General features: G+C 43.8%; 1 protein-coding gene across 9 annotated transcripts in view; it reads left to right on the top strand.

The window, feature by feature from the left end:
• Positions 1–2,696: 2,696 nt before the first annotated feature.
• TPM3 (tropomyosin 3) overlaps positions 2,697–21,984 on the top strand; it is a 30,022-nt gene continuing 10,734 nt past the window's right edge. For 2 of the 9 annotated variants that reach the window (XM_006861489.1, XM_006861490.1), the window contains exons 1-7: positions 2,761–2,893; positions 3,467–3,592; positions 17,607–17,740; positions 19,354–19,471; positions 19,595–19,665; positions 20,317–20,392; positions 21,903–21,965. In XM_006861489.1, the coding sequence (XP_006861551.1) occupies positions 2,777–2,893; positions 3,467–3,592; positions 17,607–17,740; positions 19,354–19,471; positions 19,595–19,665; positions 20,317–20,392; positions 21,903–21,965 (705 nt within the window). In that variant the 5' untranslated portion in view covers positions 2,761–2,776. Of the gene's footprint in view, positions 2,894–3,466; positions 3,593–7,111; positions 7,352–17,606; positions 17,741–19,353; positions 19,472–19,594; positions 19,666–20,316; positions 20,393–20,965; positions 21,042–21,902; positions 21,966–21,984 lie in introns of those variants that run through there. The other 7 variants (XM_006861491.1, XM_006861488.1, XM_006861492.1 and 4 more) reach the window with 7 other exon arrangements.

Genomic DNA, 21,984 nt, shown 5'->3' with positions numbered 1-21,984 from the left:
GTTGTAAGACTTGGAAAGGACAGGATGAAACTCTGACCCTGCTTGTGAGACAGGTTACTCTTCTGTGTTGGACATCCAAGAGTGAATTTAAGGATACTTGGAGAACATGAGGAGAAGGTGAGAAGGAAAAAGATGGTGGAAAGAAGCCAACATTTGGAAGTTTTTCATGGTTACTTTTCTATAGCGCTTAAGAGCAAGATAATGTCCACTGAAATGACCTCAATCATCTTGTGGGGGTAGATTTAGAAAGGTTAGTTGTTCTACTGGAAAGAGAAAGTATGATGTACAAGTTTCTGCGATTTCCCAATCTCACCCAAGATGGAAAGCCTCAGGGCAGTTGGAATGGAGTTGAGAACAGGTGGCAAAACTGATCAGGAGTTGCTGACAATGCTGATCCTCTGGGCTCTGAGGCCGTGACATTAGGTAAAGAAGTTCTGTGGGGGAGTTTTTGAGGATAGGTGCCCGGATGTGGAGTTCTGCCAGGTATTCCTCCTTGTGTAAATCAACGTGATCCATCGAAGGCCAGGGCACTGGTAGGAGAGGAGCTAAGGCAGGAATAGCACGAAGGACAGATCAACAAGAGCTGACTGTCTTGGGAAGTGAAAAGCAGAGGATGGTGACCTTCCCCAAGAGACAACTTTCTTGTTTAGCCATGATTAAGGATTGGTGCCTGATTTATCTGCTCTGTCTTTTCTTTGCAATTGAGAGTGGCAAATGACCACCAAAGTTTTCCTGCTTGCTTCTGTATGATATGTTTGATATTGGGTTGTTCAATTAGGAGTCAACTAAATGTCAAACATATTCTTACAGCGGTGAGCAATTCAGCATCACACTCTTTCTCCTACCTTAATTTCTGTGGCTCCTGTCTTTTCTATTCAATCTCTTCTCTTCAGGGCACCCTCTAGAAAACCAGTGGCTGAAACCTAAGAAGAGTTCAGTCTTACACTGGAGGGCTGCAGTTAGAGTGGGATGAGAGTTGGAATTTAGGAATCAAACCCTGTATCTTACCCCTTTACTCTTTCCTTAATGCTCTCCTCCTTATTCAAGTTACTATTCCTCCGTAGTATCTACTGCTTCCTACTTCTAGGACTGTTTTGTTCCCTAGCCCCTTTTCCTAGCTAGTCTACACAGATCTTTGGTCTTTACTCTTTTCTTTCAAGTGTCATCTGATGGTTTATCTGTCTGTCTACCTCTAGTGACTGAAAGCTCTTATTTCTCAAGAGTGGACTCAAGCTTTGTCCTCTGCTCTCAGTCACCTGAGTTTCTCCATTGTTGGCATTTAACACTAACATTATCCATCTAGCCTTGACATAATGATTAAGCAAAGCCATTTATATTCTTTCACAGAGTCCTGGTGTGACAGCTCTGTGGGGTAAGCACTGGACCATAAGGTTGGTTTGAACCATAAAGTCGGCGGTTCAAACTCACCAATTGATCCTCGGAAACCTTATACAGGGTTGCTATAAGTCAGAATGGACTTGAGGGCATTCACAATAACATATTCTTCCATGATACCTCAAGTCACCTTGAACAGTGCCCATGTCTCATGGCATATTCTCAAGTAATATGGTGCCAGTGAGATCAACTGCCACCTGCCAACAATGAGGATCCAAGTGGAAGAATGAGTGTGGCCTGGAACTAAGCCATGGAGAATAGAGTTGGTGATTATAATTTTGATGGGAGAGGTATAAGAAGAGGGCAGAAGGTGAGTTAAGAGTAGAAACAGCACAGACATTGATGTGTGTAAGTACAAAAGTTCGATTTAAAGATCACTGTGGAAAAACAGAATTTGAGCCTGTCTGGTTCACTCTCATCCTTCCCTACTTTCTCCCCACCCTACTTCAAGTTCTGAGATGGACTTCCATATCTCAGCCTACTCTCTTCATCCATCCCTGTGATTCTTAGCAGGGAGGAATGATAGCTCCCTGCAGTTGGTATTGTTGGTGACTGTGTGCCTTTGTGTCGGTTTCAACTCATAGCAACCCTGAATAGGGTTTCCAAGACTGCTAATCTTTATGGGAGCAGAAAGTCTCATCTTTCTCTCATTGAACAGCTGGTGGAATTGAACTGCTGACCCTGCAATTAGCAGTCCAACACGTAACCCATTACACCACCAGAGTTTCTCCCTGCTAGTTAGGGTCTCCCAAAATAGCAAAGCAATTTCATCTAGGGATCTAGGAGAATTGTTAAGGATCATGAGTGACCTGCCCTCCTCACTGTTACCCAAGCTTCCTGGATACCATAAATCAAAAGATAAAACTCAACTAGCAGAGTCTGAGCTGCATCCAACTCAGTCTGGGTGAGTGAGACTAAGAGAAAAGTTGAAAGGCAAATAAGACCCTCAGATGAAACCTCACTGCTATTCTAAAATTGCCCAAGTACCCTTCGCTCTATTTGTGTTTTCTCTTTCCCTCTGTCTGCTCAGGGTGCCCTGAAGAGAAGAGTAAAATACCCATAGAGCTGCCTAGAATGAGTGGAAAGTTTCTGGGAGCTCTCCCCTCCCCCACTTTCCATTGTCTAAAATCAGCCTCAGCTGTTCCCAAATTTTTCTTTGCTGGTGATGTCAGTCCATCAAAGTGTCTCACCCGGTGTTCCCCTAGGAGGAGAAATGGGGTGGAGGGAGCTGAAAGGACCATGTTAGGGATAAGAGGTGGAGCCATGAGCAGAGATAAAGGCTCACATTTGGGGAACTTGCAGTCATTCAGGCAGCAGCCCTTCCTTTCTTGACTAGTCTCCATTCTCCAGTGCTCACAAGTGAGCCCAACTGCCACTGCTCATGATGGAGGCCATCAAGAAAAAGATGCAGATGCTGAAGTTGGACAAGGAGAATGCTCTGGATCGGGCAGAACAAGCTGAAGCGGAGCAGAAACAGGCAGAAGAAAGAAGTAAACAGGTAGGCGCTGGCATTGATCTCTGTCACTAGCTGGTGAATAAAGACTGAGATGGGAGAGAGTTTTCTTGGGAAATGCAGTGACCAGTGGTGCCAGCTCCTTCTTTGGGTAGGAAGAATTCTTCTTCCTAAGCTTCACTGGAGGGACAAAGGACATCTGGGGTAACTGCCTCAGACTACCTGTGTGTTGTGAAAGTCAGTGACCCCTTAGAGTCAGCATGTCTGCTGGATTTAAGTAGGAGCAGACTATCTTTTGGAAGAGCCCAAAGAAGATGAAAGCCTGGTATGCAGCATCTCTTTTCCTTTAAACAGAATCACAGATATCTATGCCCTTAGATATTGCTAGAGTCGTGGGATGAAACCCAGTATGGCTTGGTCATCCTAAGGTCACAGGATCGCAGGCCAAGGCCAAAGTATAACATATGGAACATTAAGGTGGAAATGGCTGGGGGCAAAGTATGTCTCTTTGAGGATGGTAGCATAGAGGTTGAGCTCAGTGGTACATCAGGGCTTAAAAACCCAGGGTCCAAGATTGCACTGTTGTGTATGTGTATGTGACTCTCTGGGCTCCTGCAGCTAGAGGACGAGCTGGCAGCTATGCAGAAGAAGCTGAAAGGGACAGAGGATGAGCTGGATAAGTATTCTGAAGCTTTGAAGGATGCCCAGGAGAAGCTGGAGCTGGCTGAGAAGAAGGCAGCTGATGTAAGTATTACAGAGATGAGGATGGGTTTAATATCCACATATAGATCTTGATTTTAATATATCACTGAACTTCAAACGTACTTTGACATATACATACTTGTAGGGCCACAGACAGATAATCATATATACTCATGTACATCTTTGCATCTAACCACATGCTGGTATACTCTTGTCATGTCATATATTTCTTTCTGAAAGACATGTAGAAGTCTTATCTTTTTGTCCTAGCCCTAGTCCAGGAATTCTCTTTCCCAAGAATGGGACAAAAAAAGGGGACTCTAAATCCACACTGCTATCACTTATTCCACCCCTCCCCCCAAACACATTCTTAGCTTTTGTGTCCAAGGCTTGGCATGTAGATATGTGTATTAATAGGGAATCTCTCATCTCCCAAGTACCCAACAAAGCCAGCTTGGATTTCATATGGGACAAAGGAGGTCACGTTGACCCTGGCTCTCTATGAGTTTATTTATCTTGGCCAATTTGGGCATCTGATCTCAAGCCACAGAGATGCTGCAGGAAGCACTGCTCATAGGACATCAGGGAGGTCCTTAGGTAAAAAAGAATAACAGAAACGAATTAGGAACTTTAAAGGGCAAAATATCACCACCAGAACTTACTCTGTAAATTTGAGTCAAATACTCAGCTTCTCAAAGGCTGAATTATCACATGTAAAAATCCTTTTTGTTTTCACTTCATATTAGCCCGCAATCACGAATTCTCTGTATTTTCAACCTTGAAGTATGCCACAAAGATAACTGAGAGACTAGCTAGAAAAGGGTCAGAGTTATCAACAGCATAATACATGTATCTTTTGAAACATTGTGCTCTCTGTCCAACACAAAGAAATTAACAGTTCAGCTTCTGCCCTTGAAATTAATAAATTAGCAACACATTATCTTAATGTAGATGTAAGGGAAGGGGAAGGAGGAGGAAGTTAAAAACTGTATGCTTACACAGGAGATCTGGTTACCTGGGAAGCTTTTCTGGAAAGTTTAGGATTTGCTATAACTGTTTGAAGAAAAAAAGGGCAAGGATGTGGTTAGTCCAAACTTTTGTTTTTACCTCCCCAAGTTTAAGGTCTTTTTAATATGAGGTGAAATCAATAGCTTTTTAGGGAGACACAAGGGGAATGAGGCATGCAATGGATAGCATCCATTTGTAGGGAGAGGATGTGAGAAAGATAGTGAAAGGACTGGCAGTGAGGAACATTTACACCTGTTGATATGTTGTTGTATGTCTGTCACAGGAAAAAGAACTGGGCCCCTCGCTGCCCATCCACCATACTTTTAAAGGGAATCAGCCCATCTGCTTCTCTGGATCAAGAGGAGATTATCTGTCCAAATCTACCAGCCTTAGGAATGCAGTGATGCGCTCGGCACCCCTTTCATTTATCTAGGACAAGGTCTTCTGCTTCTTCTTCATGTAGCACAGGAAGGTGCAGTAGTGCCCCCTGCTGATCAAAATCCAGAAGACAAAGTCTCACAGCTGCTACCATGAGTGCTCCAATCAGATTTCTCCTCAACAAGTAGGAATCATTCTTAGGCCACCATTTAGAGTTTACTAAGATTCCGAACCCTGATCTTCCTTCCCAATACCTAGAGGTGGAAGATATCAAAATGTACAGGTTACTAAGCAAATTACTGTCTGCAAGAGCCGTTTCCTTTGAACATTCTTATTTTTCAATATATCCAAAAGGAGATAAAACAGAGTCTCTGGAGGGAGTCTCTGGAGGCCAGCATCTATCTATATTTCAGCGGTTAGGATTCTGAATTCTAAGTGCAGTTCTACACCCTAATTCTCAAGGGGAAATTAAGAGTTGCACAGAGGAGAGAGTTATCTATCGTTGTTGTGAAGTGCTGCTGAGTCAATTCTGACTCACAGAGACCCTGTATAGGGTTTCTGAGGAGCAGCTGGATTTAAACTGCTGACTTTGTGGTTTGCAGTCTAGTGCTGATCCTACAGCACCATACCAGGATTCCTGGAAAAGTAAGAGGAATACAACAAAATAAGAGGGAAGATAATACAATTCTCAAGTCTATTTACTATTGCATTTTCAGAAATCCAGCATGAAAGTCTTTTATGGATAGTTTTTAACTCATAAATAGCTTCTTTTGGCACCAGAAACAGAGGAGGCAGTGAACCCGAAAGTTTTAACTGAATGGATGCTCATTACCAGGCTCTTGCACCAAGGATAGTTTTCCAGGCTCTTGCACCAAGGATCTTGTATCAGTGGGCTGTAACAGGGGATTCCTTCCTGAAAAAAAAAGTACATCTTCTCATCTACAAAAGAGATTCTAAGCAAAGATTAATTCCCAAGTTCTGAGTCCTTAAAAGTTTGGAAGGACTGGCAGATCAGTTAATTGTTGATGTATACGGACTCTCAAAAAACAAGAAAAAAAGACCTGAATCTTAAATGTAATAGTTAAGCTTGGAACTTTGCCAACTTGTCCATCGTTTCCATCCCTAAATTTAGATTGTTCCCTAAATTGACTTTCAGGAAATGGAAGGGTACTACCTGAGCATACCTAGGAACGAGACTGCAGAGCGAGGGAGGCTGTTAGGCTTTTCTTAGAACTTGATTTTGGAGATTGTTGTGGAGTGGGAAGAATTAGGGGGTTGTAGCAGTCCTGGTGTGGCTCTGTAGGATAAGCACTGGACTGCTAACCACAAAGTTGTTGGTTCAAACCCACCAGCCACTCCATGGAAATCCTATACAGGGTCGCTAGGAGTCAGAATTGACTCATGGCACTTAACGAGTCTTCGTGTGGCCTTATAGAATAAGCACTGGACTGCTAACCTCAAGATTGGCAGTCCAAACCCATCAGCGTCTCCTTGTAAATTCCATTCAGGGTCACTATGAGTCGAACTGACAAGGATGTTTAGAGAGGATACAGGGAGCCCTAGCAGGTAAATGGAGGCAGGTTAGCACTTGGTGAGTGAGGGATCAGCTGAGAGTTTGTAAAGACAGCACTTTACTTGTGGATTGTTGTTAAGTGCCATCGAGTCTTTTCCGACCAATAGCGACCCAGTATACGGTTTCTGAGGAGCGGCTGGTGAGTTTGAACAGCCTTTATGGCCAGCCTATCTGCTCAAGGAGCTCTGGTAGCGTAGTGGTTATGAATCGGGCTGCGAAACTCAGGGTCAACAGTTCGAAACTACCAGCTGTTCCGGTAGAAATATGAGGCTTTCTGCTCCTATAAAGATTTACAGGGGAAACCCTGTACAGGGTCACTATGAGTCGGAATCGACTCCAAGGCATATAACAACAACAACCTGGTCAGCGAGACTAGACCAAGACACGCCTTGCGGGTTATCATAGTAGTCCTCTCTTTTCCTAACCCCGCCCTCCTTTACCAGCCCTAGGAGTGGTCGCCTAGGGCGACTGGGAAGCCCCGCCCCTTACTCTAGCCTCGAGGATCCCTCCAGCCTTGAGGTTCCCTCTTGTGTACCGCTTTCCCGCCTGCCAGGCGGTGAGAGGGTATGACGGAGGCCACGTCACATCCGGGTGGGTGGGTGAGTTCCGGTATTTTAGGGCGGAGCAGGCGGAAGTAGGAGTGAGAAGTGGCTGCTACGCCGAGCGGAGGAGGCTGGAACAGGAGTGTTAGCAAAAGCTGGGTGGGCACCATGGCTGGGATCACCACCATCGAGGCGGTGAAGCGCAAGATCCAGGTTCTGCAGCAGCAGGCCGATGATGCCGAGGAGAGGGCCGAACGCCTCCAGCGGGAAGTGGAGGGAGAAAGGCGGGCTCGGGAACAGGTAGGGAGCGAGTGAGGTGCATGAGGGAGGGGCAGGCGCTGGAGCACCCGGGATCTCGAATTGGGTCTCTTGCGGTGGAGCACGGTTCTCAGAGAGTCAGTATTCTTGGAGATGAAGTTGGAGCCCGAAGGTTGGGTGGGGCATACCTCCAGAGGGGCAGCAAGCGAGCGAGGGGGGAACTGAGGCGCTCGGGCGAGCAGACTTGACCTTTGAAGGAATCGAGCCTCCGCAGAGCCTAGGAAGTGATTTTCCTCTTTTTCTCCCAGCTCATTCATTCAGTACCTCGGAGCCGGGCGCGGCCGGGGGAGGGGCTCAGCGGCGTCTCCCTCCCCCACTTCCCGATGAAGGGGGAGGACTTTGCTCTTGAGGTTTCCGGCCCAAGGGGTGAGAGTGGGTGGGTGCTTCTCTGGTCTAGGAGGGGCAGGACCTAACCTACTGTGACAGGGTAAGGGTGGGAACCGCCGGAAAGCCCCCAGCCCGGCCTTCTGGCAGTTTTTTCCGCTCCCTCCTCCTACTCAGGAAATGAGGCAGCAGTCGGCTGGGAGGAAGCGCGGTGCCCTCCCTGGAGGAGGTTGAGGCCACAGCACCGCCTCCCATCCTCTGGCCTGGGGCCCTTTCCTCTTAACGGGGAACCCTTGCTTCTGCTATACCCTATCTATCCTTCCGCGTGAAGCGGGAGGGGAGGAGGTGTTACTTCACTCTTTAGTGCAAATGTAGGCGGCAACCTAACTTGTCTGGCCCTACCTATGGTGACCTGTAAGGCAGAAACTTCTGCTGGAGTCGGGTCTTTATTGTTGAAGTGTGATCAGTGCAAGCCGAACTGGTTAAGAACACTTCCTCCAACCAGAGTTGATGAGCGAGCGAATGTATCAGAGAATCAGATGGACTACCATCATTCTCTGCTAAGGTTTCTGATTGACCTGGACAATATGGTTGTTAAGTGCCGTCGAGTAGGTACCGAGCCGTAGCGACCCTGTATAGGGTTTCCTAGGAGAGGCTGCTGAGCTTGAACCGCCGACCCTGCTACTCAATCCAACTTTGCAGTTCAGCGCATTAACCCACAGCACCACACCAGGACTCCGGACAATGTGGTGGCGACAATAGTGAGGTCCTAGGCACTTTAGTGATGTTCCTTTGCTACTTTTCCAGTTATTCAGCACAGTGTCTTCAAAAATAAAAGCAAAAATCATATTTGCTCAGCTGAAAATGGAATGAATAGTGATTCTTGGGTTTGATTGTTTAGAACACCTAGGGTGCACAGTCTGAGTTGAGACTGTAGCTTTGGAGACTTCTGAGCCTGCCGAGGAAAGTAACTGTTGCTAAAATTTGAAGACCTAATGAAAGAACTCTGTGGTTTATTGGTGTTCTTTGTTCTTTGCCTTGGTAAGTTTTTTCTTTTCAGTTTCTCTGAGGAGTGTCTCAGGATTAATGTTTTTTGTTTTTTGTTTGCATGGAAGATAGTGGAATTCAGATAAGTGTGGGAGCTAGGGGGAAAGCTGCTTACCAAGCACTCAGGTTAATACTTAAAAAGCTGGTTGCAACACTCACTTTTTCTAATTGGACATGAAAATGCTGGGAGTGTGTTGTCTTCCTCAGTCATGTTTTTGTAGGTGAATTTTTGCTCTGTGTGACAGAACATCTAATTATCAATTTAAGTGAGATGGGCTGATGGGGACTCATTGTGACTAGAGACACTTTCTTATCACTTTGTTCTGGCTGGAAACCACATAGCCTTAAAAGAGAAGACAGGATCGCTGGAGGAACAAGCTTATTTTGAGCTACAGAGTCTCAACATCTAAATATGGGCCTCTTAGAAGTACTTTTGGAGTCCTGGTGTAGCCTTGTAGGATCAGTACTGTACTGCTAACCCCAAGGTTGGTGGTTCAAACCCACCAGCCCCTCCTTGGAAACCCTATACAGAGTCAAAGTGAGTTGGAACCAACTCGAGAACACTAACAACAAGAAGGAGTACTAAAAGAGTGTGTGGTAGTGTGAATACTACTGTCCTACACTCCCCTCACCCAGGATTTGGTACTTTCTAGGAAAATTTGGCTCCTTTATTCCACTCTTAGGACTTGGGTGATATGCAGCAGAGGGAACAGCTTCAGAGATTTCTTGAACTACTCCCTCACTGACAAATTTTCTTACTGAATAGTTGAGGTCTAGTGAGGAAGTACTAAGAATGGAAAAAATAGAGTGATAGGTAAATATTGATGAAAGTAGTATCCTCTCATTTTGAGGAATCCTAATCTTTGGCTATCTGCTCTAGTGAACTTTAATCCATCCTTCTGTTGGGGGTGCTTGGACTGCCTCTTTGCCTCTAAGAGCATCCTGGAGTGTGGGATTTGCCAGCTCCTCCCTCCTTTGGAGCCAGAAGTTAGCCCACTCCCTGATGGTATCCCGTGTGTTAGTGGGATTGTCACTTAATTACTTTTCTGGTTGCTTTGTGTGAACATCCAAGCCATCCTTGTTGGGAAGCTGGAGGAATCTAAAGATAAGACATTAGGGTTGCTCTAGTATTCATCTTTCTGTTCTGCTTTTGGTCTGGAGAGTGACCTTTCATAAACATCTTTTCAAGTACACTTTCGATTTTGAGTTTCCTTTGCAATTCTTGCTAAACTTTAAAGAAGACAGTGTGAAACTTAAATGCAGTCTTCTCCATTTTTTTTTTTTAAAACCCTCAGTTTTTTTTTTTTTTTTTTTCTCTCTCTAAATTTTGTTTTGTTGAGAATATACACCACACCACAAAACATACCCCGATTCAACACTTTCTCCATGTGCAGTTCAGTGACATTACTTACATTGTTCCAGTTATGCAACCATTCTCCCTTTCCTTTCTGAAGTTGTTCCTCACTCAGTAACAGACTCACTGCCCTCTAAGGTCTAATCTTCTGAGTTGCTGTTGTCAATGTGATCCCATGTGGTAGTGTACTGTGGAGTTGGTTCCCACTCCTAGTGACCCTGCATAGGGTTTCTGAGGCTGGAAGTCTTGAGCAGAAAGCCTACTCTTTCTCCTGCATAACAGCTGGTAGTTTCAAACTACTGACTTTGAGGTTAGCAGCCTGACCTGTAACCACTACACAACCAGATCTTCCTTTGATCCCATATAGATAGTTCTTAAAAGAGCATAATGTTCAAGACAAGACGTTTTTTTACTAGTTAATTTAAACAGTTGTTTGATTTTTAATAAGATATTTTTGGTTTAAGGTTTAAAGATGTCTAAGGGCAATAGTTTTAGTGTGACTGCAAGGTCAGAGGTTCAGACTCACCACCCGCTCCTTGGAAACCCTATAAAGGGTTCCTTTGAGTTAGAACCGGCTCAACAGCACTGAACAAAAAAGGCAGCAGTTTCAGGGGTTTATCCACCCACTGTTACGCCAGAAAGCCTGGACTCCATGAGAATTTGCAATTCTGGGCTGTATTTTACCCCTTTTTATCTGGAGTTTTCTATAGAATCTTTAAACGAAGTGTTCAGAATTGGTTGTTGTTAAGTGCTGTTGAGTCATTTCTGACCCATAGTGACTCTGTATAGGGTTTCCGAGGAGCAGCTGGTGAGCTTGAATCCCCAAACCTTGCAGTTCAACCGGCTTTGCAGTCTGGCAGTCACTCACAGCGCCACACCAGGACTCCAGTAATGGTGGTTGGGGACTATCTAATTCTTCTGGTCTTAGTGCAAAGAATGCAGTTGTTCCTAGAGGCAATTAGCCAGGCATTCCACATTCCTGATTCTCCTCCTTCCTCTGTTGCTCCAGGTGAGTGGAAGCCAGTTGTTGTGCTGTGCATAACTGCTTGCAAGCTTTTAAAACCCCATGCCCAATGCAAGGAACTAGGTGATAGACTAGAAGGATTTAAAACATGCTATTAGACCACTTAAACTAGGCTATCCCACAACATCCTGAACCCAAACCTCGAAGCCAAGGAACCACCCCATGCGGTTAGACAGCAGCAGCCATTCTCCTCCTCCCCCCCCCCCTTCAACTTTTTACAGGTGGAATTCTGGTGTGATGCTGTAAGATAAGCACTTGACCTTAAAAGTTGATTTGAACCACAAGGCTGGCAGTTCAAACTCACTAGATGCTCCTCGGAAACTCTGGACAGGATTGCTGTGAGTCACAGCCAACTCAGTGGCATTGAACAACAACACAACTTTTTTATTACACCTAATAGAATTATAATAATCTCTGTGCAACCCTGACCTTAATCAGTGTGACTTTTATACAAATGAGATACAATATTTGTCTTTGTGTGTGTGTGTGTGTGTGTGATTAACTGATTTCACTCGGCATTATGTCCAGTGCCATCTGTGTATCAAGACTTAATTTTTCCTATTGATGGACTAGAATTCCATTGTGGGTATGTACCACATGTTATTTATCCATTCATCCCTTGCTGGACATTTAGGTTGTTTCCCACCTTTTGGCTACTGTCTGCCATGAACACTGGTGTTTGTGCCCTGATTTAAAAAACTCCCCTCTCCTAATTTCTTAAGTGTGGCGCTGTGTGCTAATGCATCAGACTGCAAAGCTACTTGAACTGCAATATTGGTGGTTCAGGCTCACCAGCTGCTCCTCGGAAACCCTATACACAGGGTCACTATGGGTTGGAACTGACTCAACTGCACTTAACAGTTCCCCCTGATAGTTCTCTTTTTTTTACGGATCTAACAATTTTAGGAGTACTGTTGAGGGAATGAGTGGGCTCTGAACAGCAGTTTTGATTCTGGCTTTAGTCCCAAATTCCTAGTCTCTGGAGGGTTTAGATTGTCTGTGTGATGATTGTGTGACTCTCAGAGCTTGGTAGACTGAGCAACTGCCTTTTATCACCTTCCTTTGGTTTAGATTTGCTTTCCTGCTGATTGCCTTTCTCTTCCCCCCATTCAAGAGCACACACTCCAGGGAGAAGCAAATAGCCCTTTGCTCTGAGTGCCTCCGTTTAGACTCCACCTTTGTTTGCTCTGGGGCAGATAGCTCTACTCCTTTCCTTCCAACTTGCCTCTCCCCCTTGGTGAAATTTAAATTCCCCAAGGACACTGTGTCTCCCTGGGTAGCTACATTAGTGAACAGAGTAAATTAGAGCAGTCCTTTACTCAAAGACTCAAGCCTAATTTTTCTATTAACTCTTTTCTTTTGAATTCCATCTGTGGCTGAATACCAGAAGTAGGCTAATCCCCTTCTGTCTTTGACCCTGATCTTACTTAGAGCACCAGCACCATTGTCAGTTTCTTGTCTTAAGGTGTGGTGTGCTTGGAGGAATCTCTGGAATGGAAGATGGTAGCATTTAAACAAAACTCATTTCGTAACTGAAACTTGTCAGCCATCATCTGTTGAATCCAAATTGGCACGGTGTCATCATTGTGTGTGCCCCACCGCCCAATTTTTGCAGTGGAGAATCCCATTATTATCTGAAGGGAAGTATATATCCTTCAAGTGGGCGTAAGTGGGCTGGCTGAAAGGTTTGGACGCGTTAAACCTGGAATTGGAAAAGCTCAAAGTTGAATTTTTCCCAGGACCATGGGTGATCTGGTTTGGGAAAGAGATTTTATTGATTAGTGCATAGGCTCTGACTTGAAAGAAAAGTCAGATGACTTCCTTTATTCCTTTAAATGGTGACTCCATAAGATAAACACTGAACTGGTAACTACAAGGTCAGTGGTTTGATCCCACCAGTCACCCAGAGGGAGAAAGATAAGGCTTTCTGCTTTTGAAAAGATTTAAAGTCTGGAAACCCTATGCAGGTTCAGTAGGAGTTAGAACCGACTTGATGGTATTTAGCATTCCTTTAAGCAACGTATCAAATCTTGATTTATACAAATTTTATTTCGTTGTAAAGAGAACTGATCCTCTGTGGGAGGAATTTTAAAAAGAGGGAGAGAGAGAACAGCAACTGTTGTGGGTTCCTCCAACCCAGTAGGGTCTCTGAATCTTTTGTTGGACTCCCATCTTGGGTTCTGTGTTTGATACAGGCTCGTTTGCACATGCTCATGTGAGGGCACCAAGATGTGTTTTCTCCTTCTCCCTTTTCAGTCTTGCGAAAAATGCCATTGTAAATGCTGATTTGTGGGAGAAACTGCTCTAGTCAGTGTTGTCATAGAAACTGTACACCCCACCCCCATAGCCTGTTATCTTCTGTTCTAGTTTGGGGAACTACTGGTAAACTTGATGGAGACTTGGGTTTCCTAAGCTTCCTTCAATTCCATTTCGGTACTTTTTTTTTTTTTTTTAACTTCTGATCTCTGGGGAAGAAGGGATTCATTGTATGGCAGAATTTCATAGTTGTTACCCGATGGTAACAGGTTACAAATCTGGCTGCTAACCTGAAGGTTGGCATTTCAAAACTACCCTTGGTTCCGTGGGAGAAAGATGAGGTGTTCTGCTCTTGTAAAGATTTACAGCCTCGGAAACCCTCTGCAGGGTCACTATGAGTTGGAACCGACTACACGGTACTTAACAACAACAACAACCTCTGATGGTCTCATGTAATCTTGACTGGTCAGACTTGTGAGGTGAAAGTTGTCCTAGGACATCTGTTTTCCTGGAAGAGATAGGACCAGAGAATACTTACCTTTCTAGTGTTTTGAGTACTTGTGTGTTTGTTGTTGGTTTTTTTTTTACCTGTTTTCATCAAGTCAATTCTGACTCATATCAACATTACATTGGGTTTCTGAGGCAGTGGTCTTTATGAGAGTAGAAAGCCTCATCTTGATCCGGAAGAGCAGTTTGAACTGCTGACCTTGTGGTTAGCAGTTCAGTACTTATCGTAAGTGCCACCAGGGTTAGTTAGAGACAAATGGGTTCTTCTGGTAGCATAGTGGTTACGAATCGGGCTGCGAACCGCAAGATCAGCAGTTCGAAACTACCAGCTGTTCCGCAGGAGAAAGACGAGGCATTCTGCTCCCGTAAAGATTTAAATCCTCGGAAACCCTGTACAGGGTCGCTATGGGTCGGAACTGATTACATTCCCCTCCCACAACAACAGGGGTTCCTCATTTACGTCTTATATTTCACAAATGAACAAAGAAAATGTGATGTACACATATAAAACAAAAATTATGTATTCATTTAAATGTCCAGAGGGCATATTCTGCAAGCCAACTTTCTGCTCGCAGGCACACACAGCCTTACTAGTCCATGGGCCTAGAGCCCGAAGCTGCTCTGTTTCTCCAGGCCACCGCCTCTGCCACTCCCTCTGCTGTCACTGCTTTTCTAGGTTGGATCTCTCGCTGCAACCCTGATCTTCCTTCTTGAGGGTCATGGGATCATCTCTTCCTGAACTGAAAGATTAACTGCTTCCCCCTTTTAGTTACACATCATCTACAGTTACAGTTGTGAAAATCACAATCCTGTTAACAATTACTCACAATTGAATTTAAAAAATCCTATTACCATCACCCCCCGCCCATCCCCTTTCATCAGATCCATTTGGAAAACATGAAAACTATTCAGTGGGGATCTTACCTTACCTGCCTCATTCTGAAACTAAGCACACTCATGAAAAGCTTGTAAACCAGCCACTTCATGCCTTTATAACCTCCCTTTTTGTCTAGTATCGAAATTGCCCATCCCTGGAGTCCTGGTTTGGTACTGTGGGTTACTGCACAGGACTGCAAAGTCAAGTTTGAATTTAAAGGTCTTCGGTTCAAGCTCACCAGCTGCTTGGTGACCCTATACAGGGTCACTATGGGTCAGAACCAACTCGACGGCACTTAACAACATCAACCCAGTACACTGAGGAAACAAGCTTGTTCCTTAATATGAAGAATCCTTCCATTCCAGTTAGAATTTTTAGCAACTGCACCCATAAGCAAAAGTCCAGTTCATTAGATTGTAGCAATTTACACTTGCTTACAGTATTAAACATCTTTATCTTCATCTGGTTGAGTTCTGGTCAGCTAGCTGTCCAAGCTAGGTGAAATGGGTACTAGCTGCAAGCTTGGGAGTTGTTGTGCATCTCCCTGCACTTAAAACCAACAGGTCACTTCACTCTCAGCCCTAGTCCCCAAGGGCTAGTTTACATATCTCCCTAAACTTCAGACCAGCCAGCCCTTCCTCTTTCTTTCATTTCAAGGCCAATGGGTGCCAATGGAACATGGCCAAACTTAGCCCATGTCATCATTGCCTGCGTTTTCCCCCACTTCCCACTCACAAGTAGACCCACGTGGTCACCAGTGAGCATATTTGACTGCTCATGGGTTCCCTTTAAATTTCAGTTCTAGAAGGGGGATTTCCCTGATGGGCTTGACTTTCTTTGCCTCGATGCATCTAAAGCAAACAACTTGCTTGATATTTAAACAGCCTGCTTTTTTTCTGCAGGTCCTTTTCTTTCCCCCAAGGAATAATATCTTCTGTTCTCCTAGCAGTTCTGCATTGGTCTGCATGTCTTTTCAAGTGGGAATGTCGACAAATGGGTTCTTTCTAATTTCAATTTATGTGGGCTTCCTGATTTCCCTTTTCTTGTAGCCTGGTGGTTAGATTGTACCCCTAGTCCCTTGAAACTCCCTGTTTATATATGGTAATTTTTGTGCTAAATAACCTAATTCTTAACTGGAGTCTTTGGGGCTATATCTCTCCTCATAGGAACTGGTGGCCCAGATTATTTCTGTAGCTGCCCCCACCCCCGACTGCCAGGAGGAAATCAGGGCAATAGAATTCAGATACAGTCTGGGCTGTAGAAGAGAGATCATATTCACTAGGCACTTGGATAAGCATCTGAACTGGGTGTTACGCGGGGCAGATTAAATTCTTGTATGGCTGTGGCTGTCTGCATACCTGCCACCAGTAAAAGATGTGGGAATCAAAGGGCGGTTTTAGGAGAGAGGCTTTTCTACCACTAGAATTTATCCATGTGTGGGTTGTCTTCTCCTTTTACTGTTTCTTTTTTTCAGTGCCAGGGAGGTGAGATTATTAGACTCTAGTCTGTGCCTTATTGCAGGGCAGAGCCAGGGAGATTCTAGTCATAAACTGTACTGGAGGTGAAGCTAAGGGACTTGCTAAAGGTGATGTTGTTGTGTCAAGTCAGCTCCAACTCATAATAACTCTGAATAGGGTTCTTTGTGGGAGCAGATAGCCTCTTTTTCCCATGGAGTGGCTGGTGGGCTCAAACTGATGACCCTGTGTCCAGTGCTTTTCAAGCAGACACACCATGCTCCCTGACTAAAAGCATATAGTTGTGAAGTGCCTTTGAGTCAGTTCCCACTCATAGCAGCCCTGTATAGGGTTTCTGAGGAGTGGCTGAAGATTTGGAACTGCTGACCTTGCTATTTAAACCAACCTTGCAGTCTAGTGCTTATCCTACAGCGCTGTACTACGACTCCAATTAGAGGTATGTTGTTGTTAAGTGCCTTCACAGTATAGGGTTTCTAAGGAGCGGCTGGTGAGTTTGAACCTCTGACCTTGCAGTCCAGTGCTTTATCTCACAGTGCCACACCAGAACTCTGACTAGAGGCATGTTGTTAAGTGCCGTCGAGTCAGTTCCAACCCATAGTGACCTGTATAGGGTTTCTTCATACTGACTGCAGTCCAGCACACAAAGCTATAGTGTCACACCCCTCTCTGTGACTAGAGACATAGTGAGAACCACTAGACCACCAATGAGTGGTGACTGGAGGAATAGAAATGAGACTACTCAGAAGTGTAGAGGAATGGCTTTAGGAATGAAGGAAGCATTTCCTCTGCCCCAATTTCTAAAAAATGTCATTAAAGCAGATAATTTTAGCTAGAAGAAGCTCCTCATTGTCATCTTTAAAAAAAAAAAAAATTAGGTAAAAGTTGAAGGGATGGTATATTAGGGTAAGATGATCTGAGGGTAAACAGCTTGATTAAACAGCAAATAATAGATAATCCAAGATTCCCTCTTTAAGAAAACTTGCTTATTTTCCACTTCATGATACACTTATAAGAAAGTTGCTGACAGGTAAGACACATTTTCAAACCAGAGCTAAGATAAAAAAGTACCCTTTAGTGGCTGCATTTCTGACTTTAGTGTGTTCAGGAATTTGAACTGAATCCAGAAAGGGGTGGTATTTTCATTGGGCTGGGCAACGGAAATGAGTTTTTAAATGCTCTTCCTGTGGAACATATGGGAATTGGTTGATGGGAAAGGGAGGAGATCTATATATATAATCATGTCTGAATCTCAATGATCTACTCTACTAGACTTTGGCCTCTTCATGGTAGTCAACCATACACTTCCTGTCTTAGTTCTACTTCTTTTCATCATGCTTTATGCTTTCCCTTTCCATTCTTTCATTCAAATACAGGCTGAGGCAGAGGTGGCCTCCTTGAACCGTCGGATCCAGCTGGTTGAAGAGGAGTTGGACCGCGCTCAGGAGCGATTGGCCACTGCCCTGCAAAAGCTGGAGGAGGCAGAGAAAGCTGCTGATGAAAGCGAGAGGTGTGTGGAGAGGCCTTGATGGAGAGAGGATTTCAAAATAAATTCTACATGCCTCTGACCAAAATTTCTTTATAGACCTATAATAGTACTCTGTCTCTTACAGGATCTTCTTTTCTTCTGGAATGTTTTCTCCCCTTGAAGTCAGATAGAAAGGATTACCTAGTAAGACCCTGTGGCCCTTTTGTAATTAGTGTTTTCTATAAATTGACAATTCCTTAAATGGGGTCACTAATATAGACACCTAATTTAGCTAATCATAAGCTTTCTTTTTTGAAAACAGTCTCCCTGAAGCACTAGTTCTCAAAGTGAGGTCCTAGAACAGCATTAGTAACATCTGGAAACTTAGTAGAACGTAAATTCTCTGTCTCCAATCCTGATCTACTGAATCAGAAATCCTGGAGGTTGGTAGAGCCCAGTAGTCTTTTTTTTTTGTTGTTGTTTTTCCCCAGTAGTCTTTTAACAAACTCTCAACTCTGGCTCTACTATTAGAATCACATTGTGGCAAGTAACTTTCAAAATATCTGGATGCTTGGATCCCAGCCATTTTTAGTGAAATTAGAATAATCTGTGATAGGGGCCTGGACACTGATGTTTCTAAAGCTCTTTTGTTCATTTATGTGTGGCCAGGATTAAGAACAGTAATCCTTAAACTAAATCACAACTCATCTTTGTGAAGATAAATGAGTGACTCCTTGCCACATGTGAATTAAATTAGAATGAAGGTCTGTAACTACCTGCATAGATCTTTCAACTATCCTGTTGGGAGTACAGGCATACTTGTTTTATTATGCTGAGCAGCTCTTGCTTAAAAAAAATTTTTTTTTGAAAGTTTGTGGCTACCCTACATCAAGTAAGTCACATAGGCACCATTTTTTCCAGAATGTGCACACTTCGTGTCTCTGTGCAACATTTTGATAATTAACACAATATTTCAAACTCTTAGTGGTGCTATTGCATACCAATAGACTACAATATACTGTGAGTATAACTTTTCTATGTACTGGGAAACAACAAAGTGATTGACTTTTTTGTGACATTTCATGTGGTGATCTGGAACTAAACTTGTAGTATCTCCAAGGTATGCAGCTGTGCAAATGAATGCCAAATTATAGAAAGTGAACAAATTGTAGAATAGTATAGGGATGCGAGCACTGAAGGTTTTGCAAATCTTTGTCTAAAACATTTCTGGGAGGAATATGAAGTCTAATGAATAGGACTTGAAGTGAGGATAATTGCTTTTTGCTTTGTTCCTTTAGACCATAGACTTTTGTATTTTTTCATAGGCATGTATTTCTTTTTTATAAATAATAATCAATAGACCTATCATAACCTGTTTTAAAGAATCTTCTTTCCTTCTGTTCTGGATATTCTTTCCTCTTAAAAGACTGGCAGGAAGAGTTATCCTTTGAACCTTTTGCAATTGGTGTTTTCTGTAAGTTGGCCAATTAAAAAAGGGAAAGTAATGTTAAACAAAGTAAGACAAGGATTCCTTTTGAATGACAAGCAGAAAGGAATGGATTTTAAAGGGTCCAACCCAGTTTCCATGGATGGAATAGTGTTGATAACAAACTTCTCAGGCTGAGTACCACATTTGTCCTCACTGTTTCTGCCAGAGGTATGAAGGTTATTGAAAACCGGGCCTTAAAAGATGAAGAAAAGATGGAACTCCAGGAAATCCAGCTCAAGGAAGCTAAGCACATTGCAGAAGAGGCAGATCGGAAGTACGAGGAGGTAAAGTACCATCTGGTTATCCCTCTCTCTTGGTGATAAGGCTTCTGCAAAAAAGCCATTCATAAGAGAGAAATAACACCTTCTTTGCCTCACTCAACTGCAGCCTGGGTCATTTTTTGGTAGGTGGCTCGTAAGTTGGTGATTATTGAAGGGGACTTGGAACGCACAGAAGAGCGAGCTGAGTTGGCAGAATCGTGAGTATCTTGCTTTCAAAATGTATCATACCATTTTGTCCTTTTCCCCTTGGCTTGGGCACTAATGTGAATAAACGAGTCTCCCTTCAACTTTGTTAAATAAGGCCTAGAGGGTGGGAGTTACCTTACTGATTTTCTAGACTCTACAAATAGCTCTGAGCTTTCCTATTTTTATTATGTGGCTGTGATAATGCAGCTTCCTTTGTTTTTAGTAGGGAAAGTTCATAAATTGAGGGGAAATAAAGGGGATACGTTTAACTGAAAGACCCTCTTGGGGTATTCTGTGTGGGGTCTATTTCTCCTTGAAGCATTGATTCCTGTACCACTTAAGCCAATCTGTTAAGGAACTTCATGGTAGGGCAGATACGAACTGCCACCCTGTTGTCACCTCCTGGGCCTGTATAACAAAGTCAGTGCTGAGGTATATATTTGTATAAATATATATAAATTTGTGTTTCACTTGTGTTCCCCAGTCCCAGACATGACATATCATGGCCATGGTGGTGTTGTCTTTTCATTTTCAAGTTTTACGAATTCCCCTCTTTGTCCCCACCCCCCGTTTTGCTGCTTGTTCTCTTGCTATGTTCCTTGTTGACCTTTCTCCCTCCCCACAACCTGGCTTGTGTCATTCCCCATGACTATCACTAACAGCCGTTGCCGAGAGATGGATGAGCAGATCAGACTGATGGACCAGAACCTGAAGTGTCTGAGTGCTGCTGAAGAAAAGGTACTAACCATTAAACTCAGAGAAGTTATATGTATGGTCTGGTTTTGTTTTGTTTTTGTTTTTGTTTTGCAGCTGCCTCCCTCCTCCATTGATTGGTTTGTTGAGTGCTTTTTCATCTCTTCGTGGAATGCGCTCCATTCTCTTCCACTTACTTGGCATTTTTTCATCTTTTTATCCTAGTTGCTTCAGTGGCCTCTTCACAGGGTCTCTCCTTCCCTCGGGTGATTTTGGGGGACTGTTTGGTTTGGGCATCCATTTCCACATCCACTCCAAGCAGCAGTTCTACCTTGTTCCTGAAAGTGATTTCTCTCAAGTGTTCTTCCTTTATTGGTATCCAAACATTCTGAGTCCTAGCCCAGGAGGGTCCAGCTCCTGACATGCTCTGTGGTAGAGGGAGGAGGGTTGATGCTTGCTCGGATTACCTGGGAACTTCTCTTCCCCAGGATATCTTCCAGCTCTCTCTACGTATAGGTTCAATTCACGTCTATGTATCTCTCTCTCTCTTCCCCCCCCCCCTTTTTTATTCTCTTTCTTTATCCCTTTCCTCTCCTGCAATATTTAAAACATTCACAGTAAGTGTTCTGAGCTGGAGGAAGAGCTGAAGAATGTCACCAACAACCTCAAGTCTCTTGAGGCTCAGGCGGAGAAGGTAGGGACTAGTTTGTGCAAGTGACAGACTTTGGGGCCTGGGCCCAGCGCTGCCATGATGAAAGGCTGGAGGTGCCTATTCCTGATATAATCCAGTGAGAAGTGCTCTCTTCCTAGGTGCCTTTCCTTTATTCAGAGTCTGGACTTAATACTAATTGTTGTGATCTTTTATTTTCTCATTAAAATAACATCATGGTCTCAGGTGACTGGAGTCCTGTTCTCGTCAGGTTGTTACTGCTATACTGGAGGTAGTAATCATGGGCCCTAGTGGGCTTTCTAGCAGACAGGTGGGGGCAACAAGCAGGTCTGAGACCTAATGAACAATCAAGGCACATAACTTTCTCTTACTATTATGGAACTGTTTCCATCAGGTGGCCTTGGGTGTTAACTACTCCTGTTCATTAAGCAGGAGGCAAGAAAAGCATCTCTCTGGGTAGTTTTGACCTGGATCAAAGTCTTTGTTGTTGTTAAGTGCCGCCGAGTTGGTTCCAACTCATAGCTACCCTGTATAGGGTTTAGGAGGAGTAGCTTGTGACTTTGAACTGCCAACCTTGTGGTTCAAACCGACCTAGTGGTTGAGTGCTTAAACTACAGCACCACACCAGGATTCTAGATCAAAGTGTCTAGGTCCTTTTTAAAAGTAAAAATAAAAGGATTCTGATCTGTGGATACCATGGCCTAAAATACATGGATTTGTGGATTTTAAGGACCTATTGTGCAGAAGCAGGCCGTAACTCTTTCTAATGACCCATTGAGTACCTTAAATCATAAAAGATAATTGATGTTAAGTGTGAATGCTGGTGTATATGGGGGGGGGGCGGTGTTGTCAGTGTGAATAATTTTTATTATGTTTCTCTTACAGTACTCTCAAAAAGAAGACAAATATGAGGAAGAGATAAAGATTCTTACTGATAAACTCAAGGAGGTAAGCTGAGGGGGTTAGA

The sequence above is a fragment of the Chrysochloris asiatica genome, unplaced genomic scaffold (assembly GCF_000296735.1).
Source record: "Chrysochloris asiatica unplaced genomic scaffold, ChrAsi1.0 scaffold00042, whole genome shotgun sequence".
Lineage (NCBI taxonomy): Eukaryota > Metazoa > Chordata > Mammalia > Afrosoricida > Chrysochloridae > Chrysochloris > Chrysochloris asiatica.
The sequence above is the reverse complement of the archived record's forward strand: the minus strand, read 5'-3'. Positions and strand labels throughout refer to the sequence as shown.